We start from the raw sequence: 26,985 nt of genomic DNA, 5'->3' as shown, positions 1-26,985 counted from the left end.
TCTGAGATATGGACTCCACCACCTCGGGGTGGAGTCTCCATTCCCCGGGCATCAGCCCCTGTCTCGACAGGATGTCTGCTCCCTGATTTTGAATCCCTGGGATGTATGTTGCTCTTAGAGATTACAGTTTCCCCTGGGACCACAGGAGGATCTGATGCGCCAGTCTGCATAGAGGGCGAGACCTCAGACCCCCCTGATGGTTTATATAGGCCACTACCGACATATTGTCTGACCTCACAAGGACATGATGACCTTTGAGGTCCGGCAGGAAGCTCCTCAGAGCTCGGAACACCGCCAACATCTCCAGGCAGTTTATGTACCAGGAGGCATGATGGTCCTACCAAAGACCTGTCGTAAAGCGGCCGTCCATGACCACGCCCCAGCCCGTGAGGGAGGTGTCTGTCGAAACGGTTTTCCAGCGACATGACGCTCCTAACACTGGACCTTGGGACAGAAACCAAGCTTTTTTCCACATAGATAGGGAACGAAGGCATCTGCGCATAACCCTGATCATGCGGAACGGGTTCCCTCTCGGGGAGAACCCCATGGTTCTCAACCACCACTGGAGGGTCTTCATGTGCAGCAGGCCAAATGGAATAAAGTTGGACGCTGCTGCCATGAGCCCCAACACTCTTTGGAAATGTTTCACAGTAATGGCTTGGCCTAGCTTTATCCTGGACACTATAGCCAGAATGGACTCGATTCGTGCAGGAGACAATCGTGCTCGCATCGTGACCGAGTCCCACACCACTCCCAGAAACGTGGTTCTCTGGGCTGCAGTCAACACGCTCTTTTTCGAGTCTCAACCCCAGACTTTGGATGTGGGCGAGGACGGCATCTCGATGCTGAACCGCCAGCTCTTGTGGCTGGGCCAGAATCAGCCAGTCGTCGATATAATTGAGTATAATATATACGATATAATGGAGCCTCAGGGGTACTAGAACTGCATCCATAAATTTGGTAAATGTGCATTGGGAGAGAGCTAGGCTGAACGGAAGAACCCGATATTGGTACGCTTCGCCCCCGAAAGCGAACCTCAGGAACTTCCTGTGAGATGGAAGGATGGATATGTGGAAGTATGCGTCCTTTAGATCTATCGTGACAAACCAATCCTCGGATTGAATTTGACTCACGATGATGGGAATAGTGAGCATCTTGAACCTGAATCTCCTCAGAGAACGATTCAAGTGTCTAAGATCTATTATTGGACGCACCCCCCCCCCATCCTTTTTGGGAACTATAAAGTAGCGGCTGTAAAACCCGGACTCCCTGTCCGGTGGAGGAATACATTCTATAGCCTCCTTTACCAGCAGGGAGTTTACTTCCTGTTCCAATACCCGACCCTGCACTGGGTCGACTGCAGTCCAGACCACCCCGTTGAACCTTGGTGGGCGTAAACCGAACTGCAGCCTGTACCCCTTTTGAATAGTGCGCAGGGCCCAAGGTGAAATATTCGTGAGATTTTTCCATGCATGATAATATTTTACCAAAGGAACCAGGCTTGCAGGGGATTGCAGGGGATCGTCTCCTTGGTGACTCGGAGAGATAAATCTGCAGCCTTCCTCAACTCCGCTACATCGTCTGGAGTTGGTCCCTCGCCCTCATCCATATCCTTCAGAAGGTCGGCCTGGTAAGCCATATATGCCCTGCCCACCAAGGAAGATTAATCCCTACATGGCTTAGTGGGCAGCACCGGGGCTTTTAGGGACGATGCCGATTCAGGAGATAAATAGGTGGCTAATGGTTGTTCCACCTTCGGCATCGTCCCATTACCTTTCTCTCGCGCCCCCAAAATATTACTATAATTAAGAACAGGGGGTTGGACACGCGCGAGGAATGTGGCTTATTCCACGATTTACACAACTCGTTGTGTAAATCGGGAAAGAAAGGCAAGCCCCGGTGTTGAGGTTGCTCTCTGTGCTGCAGCAAGCGCTCGTCTAATTTGCTTTTCACAAGCGCTTCCTGCCTCTCATGTGGCCAACTGATATTGAGACGGGCCACAGCACGAGAGACAACCTCTAACAGCTCCTCATATGCGGGGACATGGGGTGGCGAGTCATCCCCAAAATCTCGGCCCTCGATGCTGAGCACGTCTACTTCCTCGGAAGCAGACAGCTCAAACATCGGGTCCTCCACTCGCGCGGAAGAAGCCGTGGGGCGGGCTTCCGCGCGAGGTGGGAGAACATCAGAACTGCCAGAGGAATCCCGAGAATGTGCCTCAGCAGTCTCGAGATCCCCTGTCAGATCCATTTGCGAGCCCCATGAAGAGCGTTGCCGCGCCACCTCAGCAGACGCACCACGGGGCTTGCGAGCCTGACCATCCTCATTAAAAATGGCCAGGCGGGAGCGCAGCACACGGATTGGAAGTCTTTCACAATCCTCGCAAGCAGCCCCCTCGAGAGCTTCCCGCGCGTGCTGCACTCCCAAACAATGTGTGCACAAACGATGCGTGTCCCCACCCGTGATATAACGAGGGCAGGGATGCACTCACCGAATGAAACTCGCTTGGCTCGCCATAATATATATATATATATATATATATATATATATATATATATATATATATATATATATTGTGTAATGCTTGTGACAAACAACACCAAATAAGACAGACAAGTCAAACAGAGAGCGCTTTGCTGAAGAACAGAAAGCTGACATCTCATGTGTGCCGGCGTCCTTTATAGCTTCCGCTTGTATGCCGTCACATATTACGTCATGACGCAACACCAATCAGAGATTGGCTTTGTTTCATTCTTACTTCAGAGGCGCTACGCTGAGGGGCGTTCCCCCAAAGTGTCATTCGACGCAGTCCGAGTTCCCTCGAAAGGGAACGGACGCCCCTCCCACAATTCATAATTGACAGCAGCGGTTCTATGGTTTCAACACAGACCCGCCCTGAGCGAGCTGTCATCATAGTCCGCCATTGTTGATACACTGGAGCAGAATGGGGTCTAAGCGATTGTGGTGTTCTGTTCTTGGCTGTAATAAGAAACACAGCAGTCATTTTAATGTTCCTAAATTCGAACCGCTGAAGATGCATTACCGCTGAAGATGCTAAGAAGCTGGTCCTGAAAACAGAATCGGTACCAACTATTCGTGTTCCTGCTGTACCTCCAGAAGAAGTGAGTGTAACGTTTTATTAACCTTTAAATATTAATCTTTGCAAATCGCTTGCACGCTTCACGATGAATGCGGCTAATGTTTACACTCAGGGTATATTACGCCATGTTTTCTATGTAACGTTACGATGTTCTCAATATAATTCATAATCCTACGTTTATAATGAACAATGCGTTATGGTTAATGTGTTATTAAAAACTGTGTACGCAGGTGTACATTACGTGACATTACGTTAACCAACCATTCAGAAACGTCCTGTTCGAACTGCTTCGGGCCGTCATCTTGTTCCTGGTCCGACTCCGATTCAAATTGATATGGTTGCACAGATGTGTCCTCAGAGACTCCCGCTGCCATTTTTGTTCCAAAATATACCCTCAACTGTTGTCAAGGCAACACTCCACTTGTCCAGTTGTGTCAAAACGCCCCACAGAACAGAGGGGCGGAATGAGCAAAGCTCATTATCATTTAAAGGCATATGCACTTAAACGGCGTGCTGAAAACAGCTGTTTTTGACAAGGTAAAATTTGTGTTTTCTTACAATACTAATGAGAATTTTTAATAAAAGTATTCAAAAAGTTTTCATTTAGACCCTAAAGATTCATATTAACTTGTACAAAAATTGCTTCATGTGACCCCTTTAATAATGCATGCATAGCAGGGTTTTATTCCTACACTGCGTGAAAAGAGCTGTAATCGGGCATGTAAAACTCCTGAGTACTCCTGTGTACTCCACAAATAAACGTGTGTATACGGGAGTTTGCTGTCCCGTCACACAATCCCGAATACTCCTGGATATGTACCAAGTTTGGGGCACAGCAGGGAGCCACTAAGGGCCATCAGTTACCATGGTGAATAATCCCCCGGTCGGGGTCAATGCAAGGGAACATTAGCATTTCACACCTTTGGGACACAAGGCAGTGGCCTCCTTCAATTGGTCAGAGGTCTTACATAGGATTGGCTGCTCAATGCTTTGTCCCTTCTCTAAAACCCCACACTATTGGTCCAGTTTATGGCCTCATTTGGGTTTATTATTACTCATTATTAATATTTATTATCATTGGTGTTCATGGTTATAATGTCAAGACAATCAGATAGACAAAGTTGAGTTTGTTATTTTTATTATTTGTAAATGACACTGGGCACATGACATATATATATATACACAGTCAAAATTCTATAAATAAAAATACATTAGCACAGAATACACTTTACTATTAGTCATACAATATATAACCCCATATAATATATAAGGCCTGTTTATAATATATAGAAAACAATATAATATAAATACTTTAGAATATATAAATAGTACAATATATAAATAATACAATTTATAAATAGATAACAATATGGAATTGTTTAGAATATATAAATACAGTATATATATAGAAAACTATATAGAATTATATATAATACAATCTATAAATAATACTTTATAATATAAATAATACTATGTATAAAAAAACAACAGCCTCTCCCAGGCTGAGTCTTTCACTGAGATTTATATTTATTTACACTTACTCTTGTTTATATTTGTCTCATGCGCTCATGGAGACGCCATTATAAAGATAGGTTGTGACCTCGAGGTTGTGGGGGGAGGATAGACTGTGGAGCAGTAATTAAAGAAGGTTGATTAAAAATATAATTTAGAAGAAAGGACTGTTATGAAACAATAGTTTTAAAGATATACCTTGTCTGTGGGTCATATTTGTGTATGTTGTTTTCCCCATTGTGCAATCTCCGTACAGCTTACTGTAAACATCCAACATAGTATGAGGGCTCAATTCAAATACATTAATAAATAAAGCACACGAAGTTAAGCGGACACCGCCAAATGTTTGTGACGGTCAGAAAATAACTTACCGCAACAGAATTATTTCCAGCTCTCTTTAATTTCTTTGAAGCAGGCTCCTCTTTTGCCTCTTTGAGCTCATTGATGTCAGCCTCCATCTTATCCAACCTCTTGTCCATCGTCTCCAGCTTTTCAAATATCCTCTTCAAACTTGCATTTACCATATACACCAGTCTGTTTTTGTTCGGACTCGGAGTTTGAATAGCCACATTGTCCCAACGTAAAGGAGTAACATCTCTACTCTGCTCTCCGTAAAACTCCAGCGATCTTTTGCAAGCCATCTTGAAGAGCAGAGGACACCCAGATACAAACTGCTTTTCAGGGTCTACAGTCTTTGTTGTAGATTGACACAATGTAAAGCACTTATCAGCCCACCTTTCCTGAATACTAATGAGGGGGGCAGGGGAATAGGGGCAATCTTGAGCTGCCAGTCCCAACACAAATTAGCATTTACAAAGCCAAGCCATCAACTAACAGCATGTGGTCAGACAAGTTCCTGTTTTCGGGCCTTTACGGGCATTTACAGGTACGCGTAACAAAGTTCCAAAGATCCCTGCCAAACAGCACATTTAGCGGGCGTATTCATTGTCTGAATTCTCCCGTATACACCCCTTTTGACGCAGTGCTAGCGTGTACATAAAGTCAGCAGGAGACAAATGAATACAGTAACAATGCATCACTTTCGACCTCTTGTTGAAAAAATTGTCAAAATGTATGGCTTTTGTTAAAGATTTTATTATTTAGAGACTAAGTAATTTAGCTATATAAGAATACACAATTGTTTCTTGTATGAGTTATTTCCTCTAATAGGACTGTCTAGGTGACTTTGAAAGCTGCAAGACCTTCTGTAAAAATACCCTGAATGTCAATTCTATTCTGAGAAGGCACATGGTAAGATATATTTACCCAAAACTATCTATAGGGTGTGTTACCTTCTTTGGAAAAAGATGTATGTATATAACTCTGAACCCAAAAATACTCGGGAGTGCTAGAAGGCCGGAGGGCCAGATGTGTTGCTAAAGGTTTTGTCATACGCATGTAAGGATTTGAGTTTACTGATAAGGCTATCAGGATTTATCTTTACTTGTTAACCCTCTAGGCGCCACGGTCGAGTTTACTCGACAAGATCGCGCACTGAATAAAACGGCCGCTTTTTTTCAAATTGGGTGTCAAATTTCGTTCGACCTCCCCTCCACTGGATGGCAGACATGTCATTCTTCACCCCCGACTCAAAAAAACGCAATGTTTCTATAAAAAATGTTCGAGTAAGAGCGCATTGAATCAGTGCGATCAAAAGCGGAGCTAGTGTGCGAGTGAGCCATGTTATCAGAGCCTCTCACCATCACAATCGCGGCGACAGTATTGTGGTGGAGACTTTGACTAATACCACTGGGTATGTTAGACGAGGTCGAAGTATTCATAGGACAGTTAGGAGGCAACGTGGAGGCAGGGTGAGGAGTCGCAATGACAATGACAGTAGTCCGAGCTGTGCACACTCGGCGCGCGTGCGAGGCAGATCTGGACGCGCTGCTCGTATCATCTCACTCATGATCTGTGCCTTGCCGTGGCGAGTGAGCGTTTGAACTAAACAGGTCTTGTCTACTTGTGTTTGTATGTCATATGAATAATATATATGTGCCCCATACATGGAATCAGAGTGCCTACTGTATTTAGTAAATGGAAAATCTCTACAGCAAAAGTCCAACCACTACATGCATTCGGTTTGTTTATACCATTTATTAGTAATGATTTACAGTTTGTTTACTACTTACTATATGCCTGAGCATTCAGTATTGTGCAATATAGCATACAGAAGGTGATGGACATTTTGGGGGGAAAGAAGTGCTGCATTTTATCATTTAAACGTGACTTTTCATGAAAATTCTATAATCCAAGATTGCCGCCACTATATGACGTCATAATATGCAAATTAGATGGAAAAATGTAATCCCTACATAAACTTTGGGTCATCCTTAATATTTCTCTAATTTACAGAAAGTCTCTATCTTTTATCACTTTTAATATATAGACTTTTGAAATTAAGATGTCAAAATTGGACGTTTTAGGAAAAAACCTCTGGCGCCTAAAGGGTTAAGTTTAACAAGTGTACTGGTCAAGGTTAATCAGTTTTTATGTTTACTGTTAAGGATAACAGTTATTGTTTTTTCTTGTCAAGAGGGCCTTGAAGATGACAAGTGTAATGATAAAGATATCATTTAGAGATAAACCTTTATTCGTTAAGGTTAATAATTTTCTGCTTGTTAAGGATAACGAGTATACTGATAAGGTTATCAGTTAGTTTTCTGTGTTTCTTATTAAGGATAATAAGACAGCCTGCGCACAGATAAGTTAGCTTATGGTTACCGCATTGTTATAGGTATGACAAGGGACTGCTCAGGTAAGCTAAAGTGAATCGCTGAGGTCTGTGATAGTTTAAAGTGTATTTTTCACTGTGTAGGAGGAAGTGTATAAGTGACTCTTATAATGTATTGTTTATAAAGCAAGTGAGTAAAACTATCTATAGGGTATGTTACCTTGTTTGGAAAAAAGATGTATATAACTCTGAACCCAAAAATACTCAGGAGCGCTAGAAGGCCGGAGGGCCAGAGCGTTAGAGCGCCGTTCTATGGAACGGAACGGCGTTCGAAAATAAAGTCTAATAATTTCTGGCATCAAAGATATCTGCGAAGTTATTTTTTTTAGAACAATTGAAACCACTTCACTTGCAACTAGACTGTTTTGAAAGAATTACAGTAGGAATGGTAAGATCACAGAACTGCTGTCTGCAACTTCATACATCATATTTCTCTGAAATCTGAAACAATAAAGCTACATAATATTTGCAGCTTAAACAAAACAGATGTCTCCTATATATGCACGTCATTACATTATCATCATCATAAGTTGAATGTGTGGTGGACAGGACATGAAAATCCATCAATGCTAAAAATAAATGTTTGTTCACACGTGGACAAAACAGCAGTTAATAAACTATTGCTTAAACTGATCTTTAACTTCAGTAAACTGTCAAGATTCACGACAGGAAGCAAATGCAAGTTAACTCTTTATTAGTCAGATACAATAAAGTCCAGAGTGAAGAGTGTAGGCAGGTGGCGCAGGGACCTCGATGGTCAACACGGAACTGGTGATGATGAAACCCGGTGAGTGAATGAGAAGTGCTGATAGTCCAGGACACGAAACAGACTCCACGAGGAAACGCTGAACAGGATCACAAGACAGGAACTTGGAGAGACACACCACACGGGAGACATCAAACAACGATCTGACAATGTAGAAGAGAAACCAGTGGGTACTTAAGGAAAACTGGTGAGTGGGGGATGAGCTGCAGCTGGCACCGCTAATAAGATCAGTGAGATGCTGATCAGCGGGAAACTCGGGTCACGCCCACACACGTACACACACACACATAACAACAATGACACGAGACGAGAAGAAAACCATGAATTAGCGTACTGTGACATAAACACAGAAACGAACCGATCAACTGTGGTCGAAAGCTGATGATGTAACATGCTGGTAGGCACGCCCTCACGTGATGCTGATTGGTCGATTGATAAGCTTAAATCTGATTGGCTAAAGAGTACGACTGATCAGTGTAGGAGGAGAGCGCTGCCAGGAAAGTCTCAAAAACACACACAAATCCATGGTGATTGTTAATGACAATTTGCACATTGACATTCAAGGATAAACTCTTAAATTTGAAACATTCAAAGTTTTTTGTGCACAGTTATACATCTACGAATTGTGTTTTGCATTTGTGAAATGTATTTTATGAATATATAATTTTATTTTGTGCATGTGAATTGATTTTTGTGAAAATAATTATGTGAATTAATAATGAGACTGATCTGCTTCCATATCGCAATGCCTCCCCACATTTGTACATTGATGGGCGTTCCTCTGTTTACTGCTATGGGCGTGGTTTTGACCGAGCGGGAAATGTTGCGTAGTAAAAACATTTGTTCGAAGAAGTGATGTGTATACGGATTTCGTTAAGCAGTCATGAATCAAAAACAGTTTTGTAGTAGGATGTCTAGAACAGAGGACCTGTGAGAGACAAACCCCCCCCCCCCCCCCCCCCCCCCCCCCCACCTATAGGATAGTCGCGTTCAACGGAATTAATTTGCATAAAGATCAGTGGCAGATGCAGAACGTGACAGATGCGTGGGCCTGGATTAATTCGAGGTGGGCCTGAATCTAGGGTTTCTAGATTTTGTATCATCTTTACTACTAGATAAGCTATATTTATGGAGATGAGAAATAAAAAACACACTTTACTGCTATGATCAGCTGTTCGGCCGTGCTTTCGAAGTTGTTACGGAAAGGCCGAAGCTAACCGGTAGGTTTTTGTCACATGACCTGCGGTGCGCTTGCGGAACTCTCTGAAAAGTTGAGATGTTTTCATCTCGCCGCGGCATATAGGTGCGCCTGGAAAAACGAGCGCACTTCAGCCTGCACCACATGCATATGGCATTTAAGAAGAGATGGATATTTGCTTCAAGTGATAGGCTAGATGAGTGAAATTATTTTTGTATTATTGTCTTTCTGTATATGTATAATTTTCTTTAGATTTTCTGTCTAAAAGTGACCAAAAAGACATTTAACTCCAGCTCACCATCGGTGTCGCCAAACTGCTCCATCTCCTAAACTTTCGTACGCATGAGTCAGAGTTTGCGTGCAGGTACGCAAAGTTTCCCGTCAAGTTTGTTTTTATAAATCACAACATATGCGTCGGAAGTAGCATACGCTTCTTTCAGGGCCTGTTTTGTGTTTATGTTATAAATGAGGCCCCAGGTCCTTATGGTTGCTGCGTGACATATAGCCTCACTGTTCAAAATAGTCTGAATGGGCAGATTGTTCACATGATTGTTAAAATGTTTTGTAGGTTTTGCACGTTCTCATATTTTTTTATATTTTTTGCCTAATTACCACCATGTTGGGCTGCGTGTCTATTTTTCATAAATGCATCAACTCAGAATGGCTAATATTTGGTGTGATTGCTTGGGTTGCATAAGAAAATTAATATTGTTTGTCTTCCTGGTTTATATATATATATATATATATATATATATATATATATATATATATATATATATATATATATATATTAGGGCTGGGCGATATGGAGCAAAAAATATATCTCGATATATTTTGCTATATCTCGATATACGATATATATCTCGATATCTTTACAGGAAAAATAACCAAACAAAAACTAATGCAAAAACAAATATGCCAAATACCACAGTCTTTTTTTTTTATTGGAGTGCAAAGAGGTAGGCAGTTCATGTAGTCCAAAGTGCTTCTGCGACATTTTAAAAAAAAATCCCTGTATACAAAAATAATAATTGTATACAAATTGATTGCTGTATACAAAAATAATTGCCACCTGTCCCTTTTTACCGGGATTGTCATCCTTTTTAATAAGTTGTGCCGGGAAATGTATCGTTTTCGAAAGGCTGTGTGAATGTTCAAACCATGGTTCAAACCGTGTAGCGTGCGCACGGCAGATAGGGAGAGAGCACCGTGTAGCGCGCGCACGCCAGAGAGGGACTGAGAGCGAGAGACCTTGCGTGTGTTTGCTAGTGTGCGTGTGTGCCTCAAGAAGTGCATGTAAGACAGCATTTAAGACAATCTTTTTAGACGAGTTCTGTAGCCTCCGGGCTAGTTGCGGGCGCCGCCATGTTGAATGAGACAACACGCGAGGGGAGGGGGAACAAAAGCAAGGAGGCGGGGGCGAGCACAGCGCAGAGAAGACAAAGCGGCGAAATCAGAATTAAATATAAACAATATATCGAAATATATGATATGTCAAAATCCATATCGTGTTTAAAAAATATCTCGATATCTTTTAAATATCGAGATATCGCCCACCCCTAATATATATATATATATATATATATATATATATATATATATTTAAATATATCACTGCTATATTCTGTTTAGTTGCTACTGCGAGTGCGGGTTAAACAAACAGAACCCGTGCGCGTGCAGGACTCTGAGCGCGCGCGTAACGTGACGCCATCATTGTTTTATGCGTAACAAATAAAAGTGAAAGTAAAAGTGAGTTGATGTTTCGCCATTTAAACCGCCAGAATCGATTCTATACTGAGTATCAAATCCAAAGCGTTTAATGGAAACCTTCATAAAAGCTAAGACACGAGTTTACGTGCAACTACTTGATAAAAACGGCGGTGGATTTTGTGAATCTGATAAAAGTTAGAGTATTCATGTCTCGAGACGTTTTACTGGTGACTTCCGCGTTTAGGCCAATATTTGCCTATTTCCCCTAAAGGACATATTAGTTATTTTATATGTGTTTGAAATTTTTATTTTTATAGCAAAACATGTTTTCATTTATTCGTGTTGTCTGTGATTTATTTAGCATTTGTGTTAATTTGCGACATTGTGTATTTGAGTGAACGCCACGTCTCATGATCCTGTTTCTCTGAATCTCAGGATCGTTCAGCTGAATGATTGTGAATTATTGTTTTTGTTTGTCATTTCCATTCAGAGTCAGTGGTGAAGATCAGATTCTGTTTCAACTGTTCAGCTTTATCATGGATGACACAGAAACATCCAGAGATGAAGATTTTTATCCAGGATGCAGGTATTTTGAATAAACTACAGATTCAATCATCTTTAAATTATAGTCAAGAAGATGTATTTATTAAGTTGAAAACTTTAATTTTATTGAAAACAATTAGACCAGCCAGTCTTTTAATTAAAATACATTTTAAGAACTTGTATTAAAATATTATCACCAATAATTATTTTGTTTTTTTGTGTAATAGTTCAGTTCATCAGAAGAGAACCAGAGCCCAGCTGTGTGTTTATGAGGAGTGACGAGTCTATGGGTCATCCAGTACATTTTAAGAGTGAAGATACACAGACTGATCTCAGGTATTTCATTTCTATAAAAATATGATTATAGTACGGCATTTTATATTATAAGAAAATAGTCAGTAATATATTCTACAAGATATGAGAAATTATTTTTGGACATTGCTTAGTTATTTTTTATGTGTAGCTTATATTTTAATGTATGTAGTGTTACTCACACATGAGAGATGTATATGAGAGCACTTAGTTCATTTTACGGGTTGTTTTATCAACATTGTGAAGATAAATGAATATGTGAATTTTTTTAAATACAGTTATTAAATGTATTCACTTTAATCTATTTGTGTTATAGTTCAGTTCATCAGAAGAGATCAGGACCAGACAGAGGTGTCAAATCCAGGGTCAGAAAGTATAATTCCTGCCATATTTCTATTCCACCCATGAACTCACACAGCAAAAACTCCTGTGTTAAATGAACTCTCCTGGGAGATTATTTGGCTCCAGACTCAATGTTGTTAAAATGTTAAAATATGAGTGTTAAATTAACAAAGTGTGTGTTAAAGTTAATGAGCTAATTAAATGATTAATTGAGTGATGATTGAGCATTATTGAAGACACCTGATGATAACAAGCAGAATCACTGAAGGAGCAAACCTAAATTTTTAGTCACCATTAGGGAGATCAGTGTTTGTTATAGTTGGGCAGGTGACCTTTAAATATTTAAATTAATCTTTTGTTTGACTGCTGTAATTGAGTTATAACAGCCAGATGAACAAAGAGAAAAAGTGATCAGATGGTATTATGTTTACACATAATCATCATTTGATCAGTGTCACTGAACTCATTTAGAGCCCTCTCTTAGCTTAAACTCATGTTGGTCATTGCAGAATCACAGAGTTTTTAAAGCAAAAAATCCAGATTTTTCTGTATAATCTAAATGATTTCTTTAAAGTTGTTCTGATAAAAAAGCAAGTTTTGTTTTAGGCACACACAGACATCAATATTCAGTGTATGAGTCTCAACAATGGTGACAAACAGAATATTCAACTAGGAAAAGGAAATTAATAAGAAAATTCAGATCATAATTTATTCATACCGCAATGCATGATGGGAGCCATGGATGAGTTTTGATTGGTGGCACCCAGAATGCACTGCAAGATGCTTTATTATTGTCACCATTGGTGAGAATCACAGGCTGATTCTTGATGTCTGTGTGTCCAAACTTCAAAAAAGTCTTTGGATCAGAACAACTTTTAAGATATATATCCTCTTCTTTTTTTATTTTATTTTTTTATGCCTGTGTGTTTCTATATGTATTTAGGTATATTGTTTATGTGTATGTATTTATATATATATATATATATATATATATATATGTATTTATTTTTTTATTTTATTTTTTTATTTAGACTTGAGTGCTTGTATAAGATTGGATAATTGTTGCAGCACACCCACCTAGGCTTGTGGCCAATACCTTGAATTTTGACTCTTTAAATTCTGTATATTGTTGCCATTGACTGTTTGACTCTGAAGAAGACACATGTGCGTCGAAAAGTTGGTCATTTTGTACTAATAAATATATTAAAACGTTCTGTGCTCCGGTCCTGCTCCTTGGTCCTAGTTAGATCTTGGGTCCTTTTCCTCATACTTTGGGTTTATATTGAAAATGCAGAAAGTAGTATACTGTATAATCATATTCTGTTGTAATCAATAAGGTAAATTTTTCTTAATGAGTTCTGTGATTCAGGTCAACGTCAATATGTGATTTCATCTAAACACAACTAACACCGCCTGACCAGCTTTTCTTGTTGTTCATCTGGAAGTTATAACTCAGTTACAAAAGTCAAACAAAAACACTAACAGTAACAGTTTAGGGGTCAAGAGCTCAACTAAAGTAAACACTCACCACCATAATGGCGACTCAAAAAATGTGCCTTTGTCCTTCAGTGATTCTGCTTGTTATCATCAGGTGTCTTCAATAATACTCAGTCATCACTCAATCAATCACTTAATTATATGTTTAACTTTAACACTCTTGAGTCTGGAGCCAAATAAACTCCCATGAGAGTTAATTTAACACAGGAGTTTTTGCTGTGTGAGTTCATGGGTGAAATAAAAATATGGCAGGACTTTTACTTTCTGATCCTGGATTTGACACCTCTGCTATTGACTAAACACGTAACACGTATGTGCATGACATCACCGCTTTCACAAATGTGCGTATTAGTAGTTTACACGAAATGGTACCGTTTTCAAAAACTTGCACTTTGAAACCCATTTTCAAAAAATTTGTGTGACCGAATGATTGCATAAAAAGTTTTCCGTTTTGAGTCTGACCAGGGGTGTGAACCCACGACATCATTGTAGTCATGATTGAAAGAATGATTCAGGAACATCATACTAACCTTTAAATAACATTTTATTAACATTCAGGAAACTGGACATTTTATGTTCCTAGAATGTTGAATTGTTAATCAAAATTAAGGTGAAAGAACGTTTGAGGAATATCATACCTTTTAAAACACGTTCATCTAACATCAAGACAACGCCTCTTTGACAACGGCTTTGTGAAAGTCACATGACTTTTGGGAAACTGTAGAGTGATATAAGACAAGAACAGGGATGTGCAAAGGGGGTAGAAATTTTGCCCTCTTCAGTTGAGGTGAAGAGAATGTGATTTTATTTGCATGGTTTATTATACACTTTAATCCACAGCTACAAAGCAATTTTTATGTTCCCTGTTCTTGTCTTATATCACTTTACAGTTTCCCCAAAGTCATGTGACTTTCACAAAGCCACAGGAGTTCACAGCAAACTCACCAGTGTTAACGCTTTCCAAGCTAACAGATTTTTGTTATAAGAACATTCTCCAGATATTCAGTGTTGGTTCTGGGAACGTAAAAAAAGTCCAGTTTTCTTGACGTTAGATGAACGTGTTTTAAAAGGTATGATATTCCTTAAACGTTCTTTCAACTTAATTTTGATTAATAATTCAACATTCTAGGAACATAAAATGCCCAGTTTCCTGAATGTTAATAGAATGTTATTTAAAGTTTAGTATGATGTTCCTGAATTATTCTATCAATCATTCAAACACCTTCTGTGAACAAGCACTGAAAGAAAGAGAAATATGAACACATCTGCAACTTTCGTCAGACACAGCCTTAGATGAAATCAACTGAAAATAAAAGAAGACATTAAATCTGTGAAGATTTTGGCAGAGGAGGATTAAACAACTCCACAAACAGCATTACCAGCTTCACTTATTACTAACCAGACTGACTTTATTTCTGTCAGACGTCTACAGAAGTTTTAAGGAATGATCTGTGTTTATAATATCGACTCACTGTGCTTATGATCTGAAAGCATTGTTTGATTTTGACCACAGATACAATGGTTTTGAGGCAATTGTTTGATTTTACCAGAAGAGTCAGAGGTTCTCTGAATGTGGTTTGACAATTTGGTTTTGTGTTTAAGGTTTTGAGGAAGTGAGTGATGGTTTCAAGAAATGTGTTTAAACAATTTAGAAAAACTGTAAAAGTAATAATAACAACAACAAAATAAAAATTGATTTGTAGCTGTGGATTAAAGTGCATGCATAATGAACCATGCAAATAAAATGACATTCTCTTCACCTCAGCTGAAGAGGGCAAAATGTGTGACTCGGTGGCTTAACCCCCTTTGCACATACCTGTTCTTGTCTTATATCCCTCTACAGTTTCCCCAAAGTCATGTGACTTTCACAAAGCCACGGGAGTTCACAGCAAAGTCACCAGTGTCAACGCTTTCCCAGCTAACAGATTTTTGTTATAAGAATATTCACCAAATATTCAGTGTTGGTTCTGGGAATGTAAAAAATGTCCAGTTTTTTTATGTTAGATGTATGTGTTTTAAAAGGTATGATATTCCTCAAATGTTCTTTCAACTTAGTTTTGATTAACAATTCAACATTCTAGGAACATAAAATGTCCAGTTTCCTGAATGTTACACAGCAAAAACTCCAGTGTTAAATTAACTCTCCTGGGAGTTTATATGGCTCCAGACTCAGAGTTAAAATATGAGTGTTAAATTATTGAAGACACCTTTACGGAAGCATTTGGAGAAAGGTGATATTGGTGGTTGTTAATGAGATGTATCTTATGGTATTCTCTGGTTTTAATTTTAATTGCCAAATACTCTGTTTGTATTATTGCCTCTTTTATGTGTTTTCTTAATTCTGCTTGTGTAAAGCGCTCTGAGAATTAACTTTTAAAAGCGCTATATAAAATAAAGTTATTCTTATTATTATTATTACACCTGATGTTAACAAGCAGAATCACCAAAGGAGAAAATCTAATTTTTTAAGACACCATTATGGTGATCAGTGTTTGCTTTAGTTGGGCTCTGGACCCTTAAACTGTTAATTTTAGATTTTGTTTTTCTGTTGTATCTGAGTTATAACTGTCAGATGAACAAAGAGAAAGTTTATCAGGTGGTGTTGGTTATGTTTTGACATAATCATAATTTGACCTGAATCACTGAACTTAAATGTAAGTCAAGTCAAGTCATTTTATTTGTATAGCACATTTTACCGAACAACAGTTGACCCAAAGTGCTTCACAAGTTAAAACAGGAAAGGCAGAAACAATATGCCTTGACAAAAAAATGAGTACAGTACTCCTTAAATACACTTAAATAAATGAATAAAGCTATAGAATATAATATTAATAAAATTTAAAGAGAATTAAAAGCAAGAGAGTAAAAGTGTGTTTTCAGATTTGTCTTGAAACTGACAATTGTATAACAGCACTTAATATGAAGTGGGAGGGAGTTCCAGAGTTTAGGAGCTATTACAGAAAAAGCTCTGTCCCCTCTGGTTTTAAGACGTGTCTTGGGGATAGCAAGTAGCTGTTGGGTTGTAGACCTGAGTGGTCTAACGGCAGAGTAATCAGACAAAAGCTCAGAAATATACAAAGGGGCTTGACCTTGTAGAGCTTTAAAAACGAAAAGTAAGATTTTAAAATCAATTCTGAATTTCACTGGTAACCAGTGGAGTTCAGCTAAAACTGGGGTTATGTGCTCATACTTTTTAGTGCCTCCGAGGAGTCTTGCAGCAGCATTCTGGACCAACTGAAGTCTATTTAAATTATGTTTGGTTAGACCTGTGTACAGAGAATTACAGTAGTCTAAGCGTGAGGAAACAAAAGCATGAATTACTGTTTCGAGATCTTTCTTGGATAAAAATGCTTCAGCTTAGCTACTGTTCTAAGCTGATAGAAACTACCTTTAACAACAGAGCTAACTTGTTTGTTAAAATTAAGAGAACTATCAAAAATAACACCTAGATTTCTGACCATATTCTGCAAATTTGATGACCAAGGGCCAAGGGCATTACTCCAGTGTTTTGAAGTGGAGGACGATCCAAACAAAATCATCTCTGTTTTCTTGGTATTTAAATGAAGGACATTTTCTGCCATCCATGATTTAATGTCTTCCAAGCAGTTAAAAATAGTATCGATATCTGAAGTACAACCAGGGGAAATGGGTAAATACAGTAATGTATCATCAGCATAGCAATGGTATCTTAAGTTGTGCTTTTCAAGGATGGATTGAAGGGGCAGCATGTATAGGGAAAATAACAGGGGACCAAGAACTGATCCTTGAGGGACACCATATTTAATATCCACTGGAGGGGATGATTTAGCACCCAGTTTAACAGAGAATGTTCTCTCTGTCAGGTATGATTTAAACCAGCGTAGAACAGGGCCCTGTAGTCCGACACAATTGTCCAAGCGATCAGTAAGAATACCATGATCAATAGTGTCGAAGGCAGCTATTGTTGATTACTTTTAAAAGCGCTATTTAAAATAAAGTTATTCTTATTATTATTATTACACCTGATGTTAACAAGCAGAATCACCAAAGGAGAAAATCTAATTTTTTAAGACACCATTATGGTGATCAGTGTTTGCTTTAGTTGGGCTCTGGACCCTTAAACTGTTAATTTTAGATTTTGTTTTTCTGTTGTATCTGAGTTATAACTGTCAGATGAACAAAGAGAAAGTTTATCAGGTGGTGTTGGTTATGTTTTGACATAATCATAATTTGACCTGAATCACTGAACTTAAATGTAAGTCAAGTCAAGTCATTTTATTTGTATAGCACATTTTACCGAACAACAGTTGACCCAAAGTGCTTCACAAGTTAAAACAGGAAAGGCAGAAACAATATGCCTTGACAAAAAAATGAGTACAGTACTCCTTAAATACACTTAAATAAATGAATAAAGCTATAGAATATAATATTAATAAAATTTAAAGAGAATTAAAAGCAAGAGAGTAAAAGTGTGTTTTCAGATTTGTCTTGAAACTGACAATTGTATAACAGCACTTAATATGAAGTGGGAGGGAGTTCCAGAGTTTAGGAGCTATTACAGAAAAAGCTCTGTCCCCTCTGGTTTTAAGACGTGTCTTGGGGATAGCAAGTAGCTGTTGGGTTGTATAGCAATGGTATCTTAAGTTGTGCTTTTCAAGGATGGATTGAAGGGGCAGCATGTATAGGGAAAATAACAGGGGACCAAGAACTGATCCTTGAGGGACACCATATTTAATATCCACTGGAGGGGATGATTTAGCACCCAGTTTAACAGAGAATGTTCTCTCTGTCAGGTATGATTTAAACCAGCGTAGAACAGGGCCCTGTAGTCAGAAGGCAGCTATTGTTGATTACGGCATCACTGTGATTCTACAGCATAAGATCCAGAATTTTCTAAATAATCTAAAGGATTTCTTAAAAGTTGTTCTGATAAAACAAAATCTTTCTTTTAGGCACACACAGACATCAAGAATCAGTGTATGAATCTCAACAATGGTGACACACAGAATATTCAATAAGGGAAAGGAAATTACTAAAACAATTCAGATCATAATTTATTCATACCGCAATGCATGATGGGACCCATGAATGTGTTTTGATTGGTGGCACCCAGAATGCACTGCAACATGCTTTATTATTTTCACCATTTTTGAGAATCACAGGCTGATTCTTGATGTCAGTGTGTCTAATTAAAGTAACTTCCAAAATCTTTTTATCACAACAATTTTTAAGAAATATTTTGGATTATATTGATAAGACTGAAAATCATTTGCTGTAGAAGCACAGGTCTGCTGTAATCAACAAGGTAGACATAACTCTCTAATTGAGATTTGATATTCGGGTCAAATTATGATTATGTCAAAACTAGGGCTGTCAGTTAAACGCGTTATTAACGGCGTTAACGCAAACCCATTTTAACGGCGTTAATTTTTTTATCGCGCGATTAACGGTCTTTTTGGCCTAGCAAACTTTGTAGTTTTTTTTCACATGCTTTTGCAATAGGACGCGGCATGGACGTTTTGAAAGCGCAAGCGGATCTAGCTAGACCGGAAACAAAATAACAGGCACGCCGCACACACTTGTGTGGGCTTGCGAGCCGGATGCGCGAGCGCGAATCTCTCTGCTCGCGCGTGGAATATAATGTGCCGAGCACGAATCTCTCTGCTCGAGTCGCGCGCTCTCAGATACACGCTGCTCTTGTTAGAATTTTCTCTGGGCTCGCTCAGACAATATGTGCCTGCACTTAAAACGTGTTCAGTGCAATCGCGAATCTCTCCTCTTCCCCAGCTAACAATTTTAGGTTATAAGAACGTTTTCATAACGTTCCCATTAAGTTATAAAAACGTTATTTCTGAATGTTATAGGAACGTTCAAAACGTCCAGTTTTGAGTGGATGACGAGCGCGAGACACCGAAATGGATGCCAATAAGATTCTGAATGGAACGTTTACTTTTAAAAAGTTGCCAAATGGTTCCATTGACGAGACCAAAGTGATCTGTGTGTTTTGTCGTTGTGAACTGAGCTATCATCATCGCAGCACGTCCAGTCTGAAATACCACTTGATGATGGCCAAACACACACACACACACACACACACACAGCTGATGCGAATTCTCCGCCCCCTCGTCAATATCAGGACCTCGTCAGTATTTCTTTCACCCTTTTATTGATGGACAGTGTTACATTGTGTGAGAGATTATTTGCTCCAAGTAAGAATGTTTTAGTGTGAAATTGAACACAATATATGCCAATGTTGTTTTCAATAAAAAACATTTGCACAAAGCAAGCCGATCCACTTTTCCATGTTGATAAGAGCATTAAAATGAGAAAAAATAATGGGACAAAAAGAAATCAAGAGACATTTAGAATAGATAAAAATGTGCGATTAAATGCGATTAATCGCGAGTTAACTATGACATTAATGCGATTAATCGCGATTAAATATTTTAATCGTTTGACAGCACTAGTCAAAACATAACCAACACCACCAGATCAACTTTTCTCTTTGTTCATCTGACAGTCATAATTCAGATACAACAGCCAAACGAAATCTGAATTTCATGATTTAAGGGCCATGAGCCCAACTAAAGCAAACACTGATCTCCATAACGGTGTCTTAAAAAAGTAGATTTCCTCCTTTGGTGATTCTGCTTGTTAACATCAGGTGTCTTCAATATTAGTCAATCATCACACAATTTATCACTTAATGAGCTCATTAACTTTAACACTCTTGAGTGTTAATTTAACACTCATATTTTAACACTGAGTCTGGAGCCATATAAACTCCCAGGGGAGTTGATTTAACACTTGAGTTTTTGCTGTGTAGAATGTTATTTAAAGGTTAGTATGATGTTCCTGAATCATTATTCCAATCAACACCCGCTGTGAACAAGCACTGAAAGAAAGAGAAATAAGAACATAAACTGCAACTTTCTTCAGCTACAGCCTTAGATGTTCTCTTCTTTCCTTCAGTTTCTTTGTTATTCTGCTTGTTAACAGGCTTATTAAGGCTGAGATGACTCCATATTAAATATACATAGATTTTGTGGCTCAGATAAGGTCCAGTCCTGGGTTATTTATTTGCTCTTGGTTGACTTAGCATTGCTATGGCCTGCTTGTGACCCAGATCTGGCAAACAGGAGTGAGCCACCCAAGGGCCATCATTCCACGCTGCATGTGGGCCAGATCATCTTTCCACATGTGCCAGATATGAGCCGACACAATGTTGGCTATCTAGGAATGGAACCACCACATTTACATTTACATTTACATTTATATTACATATATTATACACCACGTGCTTACATAAATATTTTTTTTTTTTCTGAATTGCTAAAACATTAAACCCCATTCTCTAAACCAAATTGTCAAATAAATCACTCTTTCTGTGAAACATTAAACAAGTTCAGGTAGTTAAAACACTGTTTGCAAATATCCTGGACTCTTTTTGCAAAACTTTAAACACATTCTAACTCACTAAAACTCATTTCGCACTGTGATGCATTTGTTTCAAAACGCTAAACACAGGCAGGCAAAAGTTAAACACAACTACAACCCATTTGTCATCGTTTACACACGACTCAACATTTTTCACACTTATTTCAAATGATGAGACCAAACCAACTGTACAAATTACAAGGCAGTTCAGAGTGCAAAAATTGACTCGAAATATTGCACTGAATGTTGATACCAACAATGGATGAAAAAATATAAGGGAATAGGAGAAAGGCTATGTATAAGATGTGGTGAACAAGGAGAAAGAGAAGAAGAACAAAAAAGAGCAAGGTGTGGAGAATGTTGTCAAGGCTGGATCTGGCTTTAGGGTTTGCCTGCCGACAAAGCATTGTCTGTGATGTGGACAAAGTCCTCCAGCCCAACTTTTAAAAAGTTTCAACAAGATTAGATTGTGGCTATTAGCTTAAACATTGTTTCATTGTTTTTAAATACAGTGAATACAAGCTTTTACAGTCTAGGGTGTCAAACAGACATAGAGAATCAGCACATGAATATCAACAATGGTGACAAACGAATAGCTTCATGGCGCAATGCATGCTGGGTGCCACCATAGTACAAAACTCATCCATGACTCCCAGCATGCATTGCGACATTAAGCTTTTCGCTTGTCACCATTGTTGAGATTCATGTGCTGTTTCTTAAAGGGGACCTATTATGCCCCTTTTCACAAGATGTAAAATAAGTATCTGATGAGTAGGGCTGGGTGATATGTCGCATCCAATTGTTATGCGCATCTCAACAGTAAAGCCGGTTCTCTTACAAGAGGTTCTCTCATACTGCGTAATATCTTACGCTGGGGGAAAAACTCTTTTCCACGAGATATTGAAGCCAAAAATTATCCTTAATTTAGAATTAAAGATAAAACGCGTTGCGGCAGCATGAAGATATAGGCAAGATGGCTTGCGTGCCTATTGGCTGACCTGCGGCAACCGCAGCAGCCTATCGAGAGAGGCCCTGCGTGACGTCATAACCAATGAGGGCGCTTCGCGTCCACTACGTCACGTCGCGTCGGGTGAGGATCACGCGGCTCTTGCACTCGCTGACGGCGGATGCCCTCACTGTGAGTTAATGTCAATGGTGACTCTGCGGACTTGCCTGTCTTTTTCAGAGCCTGCACTTCAGACTGCTGTAGCGCCGCGCCGTAATAAGCGCCGTGCTCAGCGCGTCCCCGAGCCTTCTCCAGCCCGCCAAAGCTCGCCGGTTCACCCGCCAGCTTCGCCGGCATCGCTGGAGTCTCTCACCGACGGACAGCGGCCGCCATCTGCCACCGCTTCCGCCATTGAGATCGACGCAGCTGTATCCACGGACGAGGCTTGTTGATCCATCCAAGCATCGGACAGTGAGGATTGGGCGAGCTCTGTGGACCTCCCCCCCTCTACCCGTGGGTCATCAGGGAAACGGGCTGGCATCGAGTCAGAGCTGATGCGTCTTGTCTCTCAGGCCATGGAAAGCCTCGGCCTCGACTAGGAGGCGCCCGCGCAGCCAGCGCGCAACCGGCTGGACGGATGTTTCCTGCAAAAGGACCGCGCTCCTCCGCCGTCTAGGCCCACGCCTTTTCTTCCTGAGCTTCACGAAGAAGGCGCGAGGTCTTGGAACACCCCCTTCTCGGCCAGAATACGTACCTCTGTCTCTGCAGCATTCTCCGTGGTGGACGGTGCGAAAGACAGAGGATACCTCTCTCTTCCTCCAGTGGAAGAAGCTGTAGCAGCCCATCTTTGCCCGCACTCTGCTGGACAGCGAGCTAAGACGGCGCTACCATCCAAAGCTTGCCGTGTTACCTCTGCCATGCACAGTCGCGCTTACACCGCCGCTGGACATGCTGTCTCGGCATTGCATTCTATGGCCATTTTACAAATCTTCCAAGCCGACCTTCTCCGAAAAATGGACGAGGAAGGATCGGAAGCCATAAGTGTGCCGGATTTAAGGAGCGCTACAGACTTGGCTCTTCGCGCTGCGAAACCTGCTGCACAGGCCATTGGGAGAAATAAGGCTTCTCACACCGTGGCTGAGAGACACCTTTGGCTGACGTTTTCAGAGATGCCGGACTCGGAGTACTCTGTGTTCCTCGACGCGCCCATCTCCGCGTCCGGCCTCTTCGGATCTGCCATCAAGGACTTCACGGACAGCATATTCGCCGAGGCTCAAAAGACGTCACAGGCTAGCATTTCTTACCGAAGCGCTCTAGCTCCGCAGCAGGTCGCTCAAAACAGCCGTCTACTCGAAGCTCTCAGCCGCAGCCGCAGCTCCCTGCTGCCGCTTCCCAGCGCCGCCAGGCCTGGGACCAGAGACCGCGCTCTCGCTCAGCTGGCCGCCGCCCCCCTTCGCGCGGGCCCCCGCCGAGGATTGAGATAAAGCCAGAGGCCTCAAAAACTTCCTAGCCCTTCGCCAAGATAAGCAACACTAAGACGTAGCTTTACATTAAACTATGCTTCTCCATCCATTTACGCATCTTTCCATATAGTGGTTTGACTCCCCTTCTGTCCGGCGTTAACGGCTGCAGTGTACTTGGCGCGTCAGCACACACGACGGCTGCAACTACAGTGTGGTCTCCCTAGTGGACCAGCACGACAACCGTCTGGATTGAGCCGAGTAGGGGACATCTCTAGGGTCTTCAAGTGGGCACCTTCCGTCCTCAGTGTTTCGTCGACTAGCCCACGACACCTCTAGAGGGCTCGACAGTGACTCTGGCGTCCCAGAGTCACCCCCCTCCGTCCCCCACTCAACTCAGCCCAGCTTACTGACCTCTACATCCCTCCTGCTGCTGAGACCTAACCACAATCTCACAATCTCTCCGCAACCCAACCATACGCGCCAACCCCTTTGACTAAGGCTGTCGAGCCCCACTGGTGCGTTGATATGCAGTTTCAGTGGCAATGGTTCCGTATGGCGTACCACCTACCGCAAAAACACAATATCTGCCCAACCACCCAACCAGACTCTTCAAGTTTTTCAAGAATTTTACGAAACCGTAGCGTGGCGACCTGTACACAGCCAGCTAGAATCTTTCCGTCTCAACCACAGCCAGTTGCTGCTCCTTTCTGCTGCTTCAGATAAGTTCTTTACTGTGCGACGCAACTCTTGGCCACTGAATCCGACGTCTCTGAGGAACCGGGTTGTAGAGTGTGCCACAAAACCTCAACAACCCACTTCCACTGGATAAACCTGGACTCTCCATCCTCGCTGTTCTGCTTCAGTGGCCAGATGAGCATACCGCAGTTTCTTCCTCTCATATGCCTCATCTACCGCATCCTCCCATGGCACTGTTAACTCTATCAGTTGAACAATGCGTGCTGATCCAGACCACAAAACAATATCTGGCCGTAGGTTAGTGGTGGCAATCTCAGGTGGAAAAATAAGCCGTTGATCAAGATCAGCCAGCATATTCCAGTCCCTAGCAGCCTCCAGCTGTCCTGGTTAAGAATTGGTGTTAACACCTTTTCTTGGTGGTTGCTCGCCTGGGCGGAGGAATATTGTCTTCTGCATGTAATGTTTTGCTAGAACAGGCGGCAACTTATTGGTCATACTACGCTTGCCTTCCAATGCTAAAGCCAAACATTGCAGTACTTTATCATGGCGCCAAATAAACCGACCTTGGCTAAGAGCCACCTTACATCCTGTCAAAATGTGCCTTAATGTGGCAGGTGATGACCACAAAGGACAGGAAGGATCCTCTCCTACCCAGAGGTTTAGGTTCTGCGGTGATGGGAGAACATCATATGTTGACCTAATAAAGAAACTGATCCTACTCTCTTCCATTGACCAAAGGTCTTGCCAGTCCATCTTGCGTTGTTCCACACTCTCCCATCTCATCCAATCTCCCTGCTTGGCCTGGGAAATGGCCTTTATACACCTCATCCTCTCCTCCTGCTTTCGCACCTCGTTGACTACCAGCTTCCTCCTTTGAGCTGAACCTGCCTTGTGCCATTTAGGAGGAGCTAAACTGAGCCCAAAACACCCTCTTCCATGCTGTACCTGTCCCACGATATCCCCAATTTGAAGGTCAGGCTTTGCCTCTACTACAGCTTTCTTTGCTGACCACTTTCTACCAGTTTTTAACACAGGGGCTGCCTCCCTTACACATTTGTCACGTGACTCTACTAAGGTCATTTCCAGTCTGACCGTGGCACATTTAAACTCCTCGGTTAAAGCAGAGACTGGCAGCTGCAATATTCCTTTACTATAAAGTCCCACTCTGCTGAGGCAGCGTGGAACTCCCAACCGTTTCCTAATGTATGAACTTATTAACGCTTCCAGCTTATCCACTGTTGTCAAAGAAACCTCATACACAGTCAGTGGCCACAGCAACCTCGGCAGTAGACCAAACTGAAAGCACCAGAGTTTTAGTTTGCCTGGTAGAGCACAGCTGTTTATGCTCTTCAACCCTTCCACTGCGTGTCGTCTAACTTCTCCCACTCGAACTGTGTCCTTTAGATCCCCATCGTACCATCTCCCAAGACTCTACACTGGCTTCTCAGAAACTGTTGGTATTGCCTCACCATTAATGAAGAATGTTTTATCTACTACCTTTCCTTTAACTATCGAGATGCTCCTTGATTTAGAGGGCTTAAATTGCATTCTTGCCCATTCAATATTATCTGTTAACTTCCCCAATAACCGATTAGTGCAAGCTACTGTTGTAGTCATGGTTGTCATGTCATCCATGTATGCTCTGATTGTTGGTAGTCGCATCCCAGAAGCCAAGCGCTCTCCTCCTACTACCCATCTTGATGCCCTAATGATTACTTCCATTGCCATGGTAAAAGCCAGTGGAGAAATGGTGCATCCTGCCATAATTCCAACCTCTAAGCATTGCCATGCAGTGCTGAATTTAGGTTTAACTATAATGTGTTTCATTTGAAATCACAATAACAGTGATTTGTGTTTCCATTAGTTGGGCTCTTAACTCTTATTATATCCTTTGTCTTTTTTGGCAGCTGTGGCAGTGTGTTTGTCAAACACATTTACAGCAGCAAAGAAAGCTAAAGTGAAATGAGATCAGGTGATGATGGTTACCTGTTGATGATTTTATAATCATCATGAATTAACTTGTTTTACTGACATCTTTGGAATCTAACAATTGTGTTGATCCATTAATATTTTCACATCACAATCCCTGAGTTACTGCAGCATGAGATCCAGAAATACTGTAACAATCAGTTAGAAGACATTATCAAACATGAGCACGAAAAAGTCCGTTTAATATGACAGACATCAACAATCAGCGTATGAATCTCAACAATGGTGACAATCAAAAGTACCTTGCTGCAATGCATGCTGGGTACCAGCATAGTACAAAACTCCCAGCATGCATTGCAACATGAATAAATTATGCAGCTGAATTGTCCTATAATTTTGTTTGATTCTAAATTCTAAATTTTTGCTTTTATTTTTTGCTGTTGTTTTTGTTGTGAATATGTAGCTTTTCAGTGATGTTTTGAATTAATCTGTTTATCTAAATATTTGTGATTGTCCCCATTGTTGAGATTCATACGCTGATTGTTGATGTCTTTGTGTTTCAGCGTAAGCTTACTTTTTGATCTCATGTTTGTTAAAAGCTCTAAACTGACTGTTATAATATTGCTAGATATCATGCTGCAGAAACACAGGGTTTGTGATGTGAAAATATTAATGGATCAACACAATTCCAAAGACATCAGTAAAACAGGTTATTTCATGATGATTAAAAAACCATCAACCATCATCAGCTGATCTCATTTCACTTTAGCTTACTTTGCTGCTGCAAATGTGTTTGACAAACACACTGTCACAGCAGCCAA

At 40.7% G+C, this 26,985-nt stretch overlaps 2 protein-coding genes across 4 annotated transcripts in view; both read left to right on the top strand.

The window, feature by feature from the left end:
• Window positions 1-11,036: 11,036 nt before the first annotated feature.
• Window positions 11,037-26,985, top strand: part of LOC143715374 (interferon-induced very large GTPase 1-like) — a 56,200-nt gene continuing 40,251 nt past the window's right edge. For both annotated transcript variants that reach the window (XM_077207105.1, XM_077207106.1), the window contains exons 1-3: window positions 11,037-11,059; window positions 11,511-11,606; window positions 11,791-11,899. The gene's annotated coding sequence lies outside the window, so the exon portion shown is untranslated. The remainder of the gene's footprint in view (window positions 11,060-11,510; window positions 11,607-11,790; window positions 11,900-26,985) is intronic.
• LOC143715378 (NACHT, LRR and PYD domains-containing protein 3-like) overlaps window positions 11,546-26,985 on the top strand; it is a 124,891-nt gene continuing 109,451 nt past the window's right edge. The window contains exons 1-2 of one of the 2 annotated variants that reach the window (XM_077207112.1): window positions 11,546-11,606; window positions 11,791-11,899. In XM_077207112.1, coding sequence (XP_077063227.1) covers window positions 11,561-11,606; window positions 11,791-11,899 — 155 coding nt within the window. In that variant the 5' untranslated portion in view covers window positions 11,546-11,560. The remainder of the gene's footprint in view (window positions 11,607-11,790; window positions 11,900-26,985) is intronic. The other variant, XM_077207116.1, reaches the window with a different exon arrangement.

The sequence above is a fragment of the Siphateles boraxobius genome, unplaced genomic scaffold (genome assembly GCF_051911475.1).
Source record: "Siphateles boraxobius isolate OS27281-9 unplaced genomic scaffold, OSU_SipBor_1 6, whole genome shotgun sequence".
Taxonomy (NCBI): Eukaryota; Metazoa; Chordata; class Actinopteri; order Cypriniformes; family Leuciscidae; genus Siphateles; species Siphateles boraxobius.
Note: the sequence above shows the minus strand (reverse complement) of the source record. Positions and strands in the feature narration are given on the sequence as shown.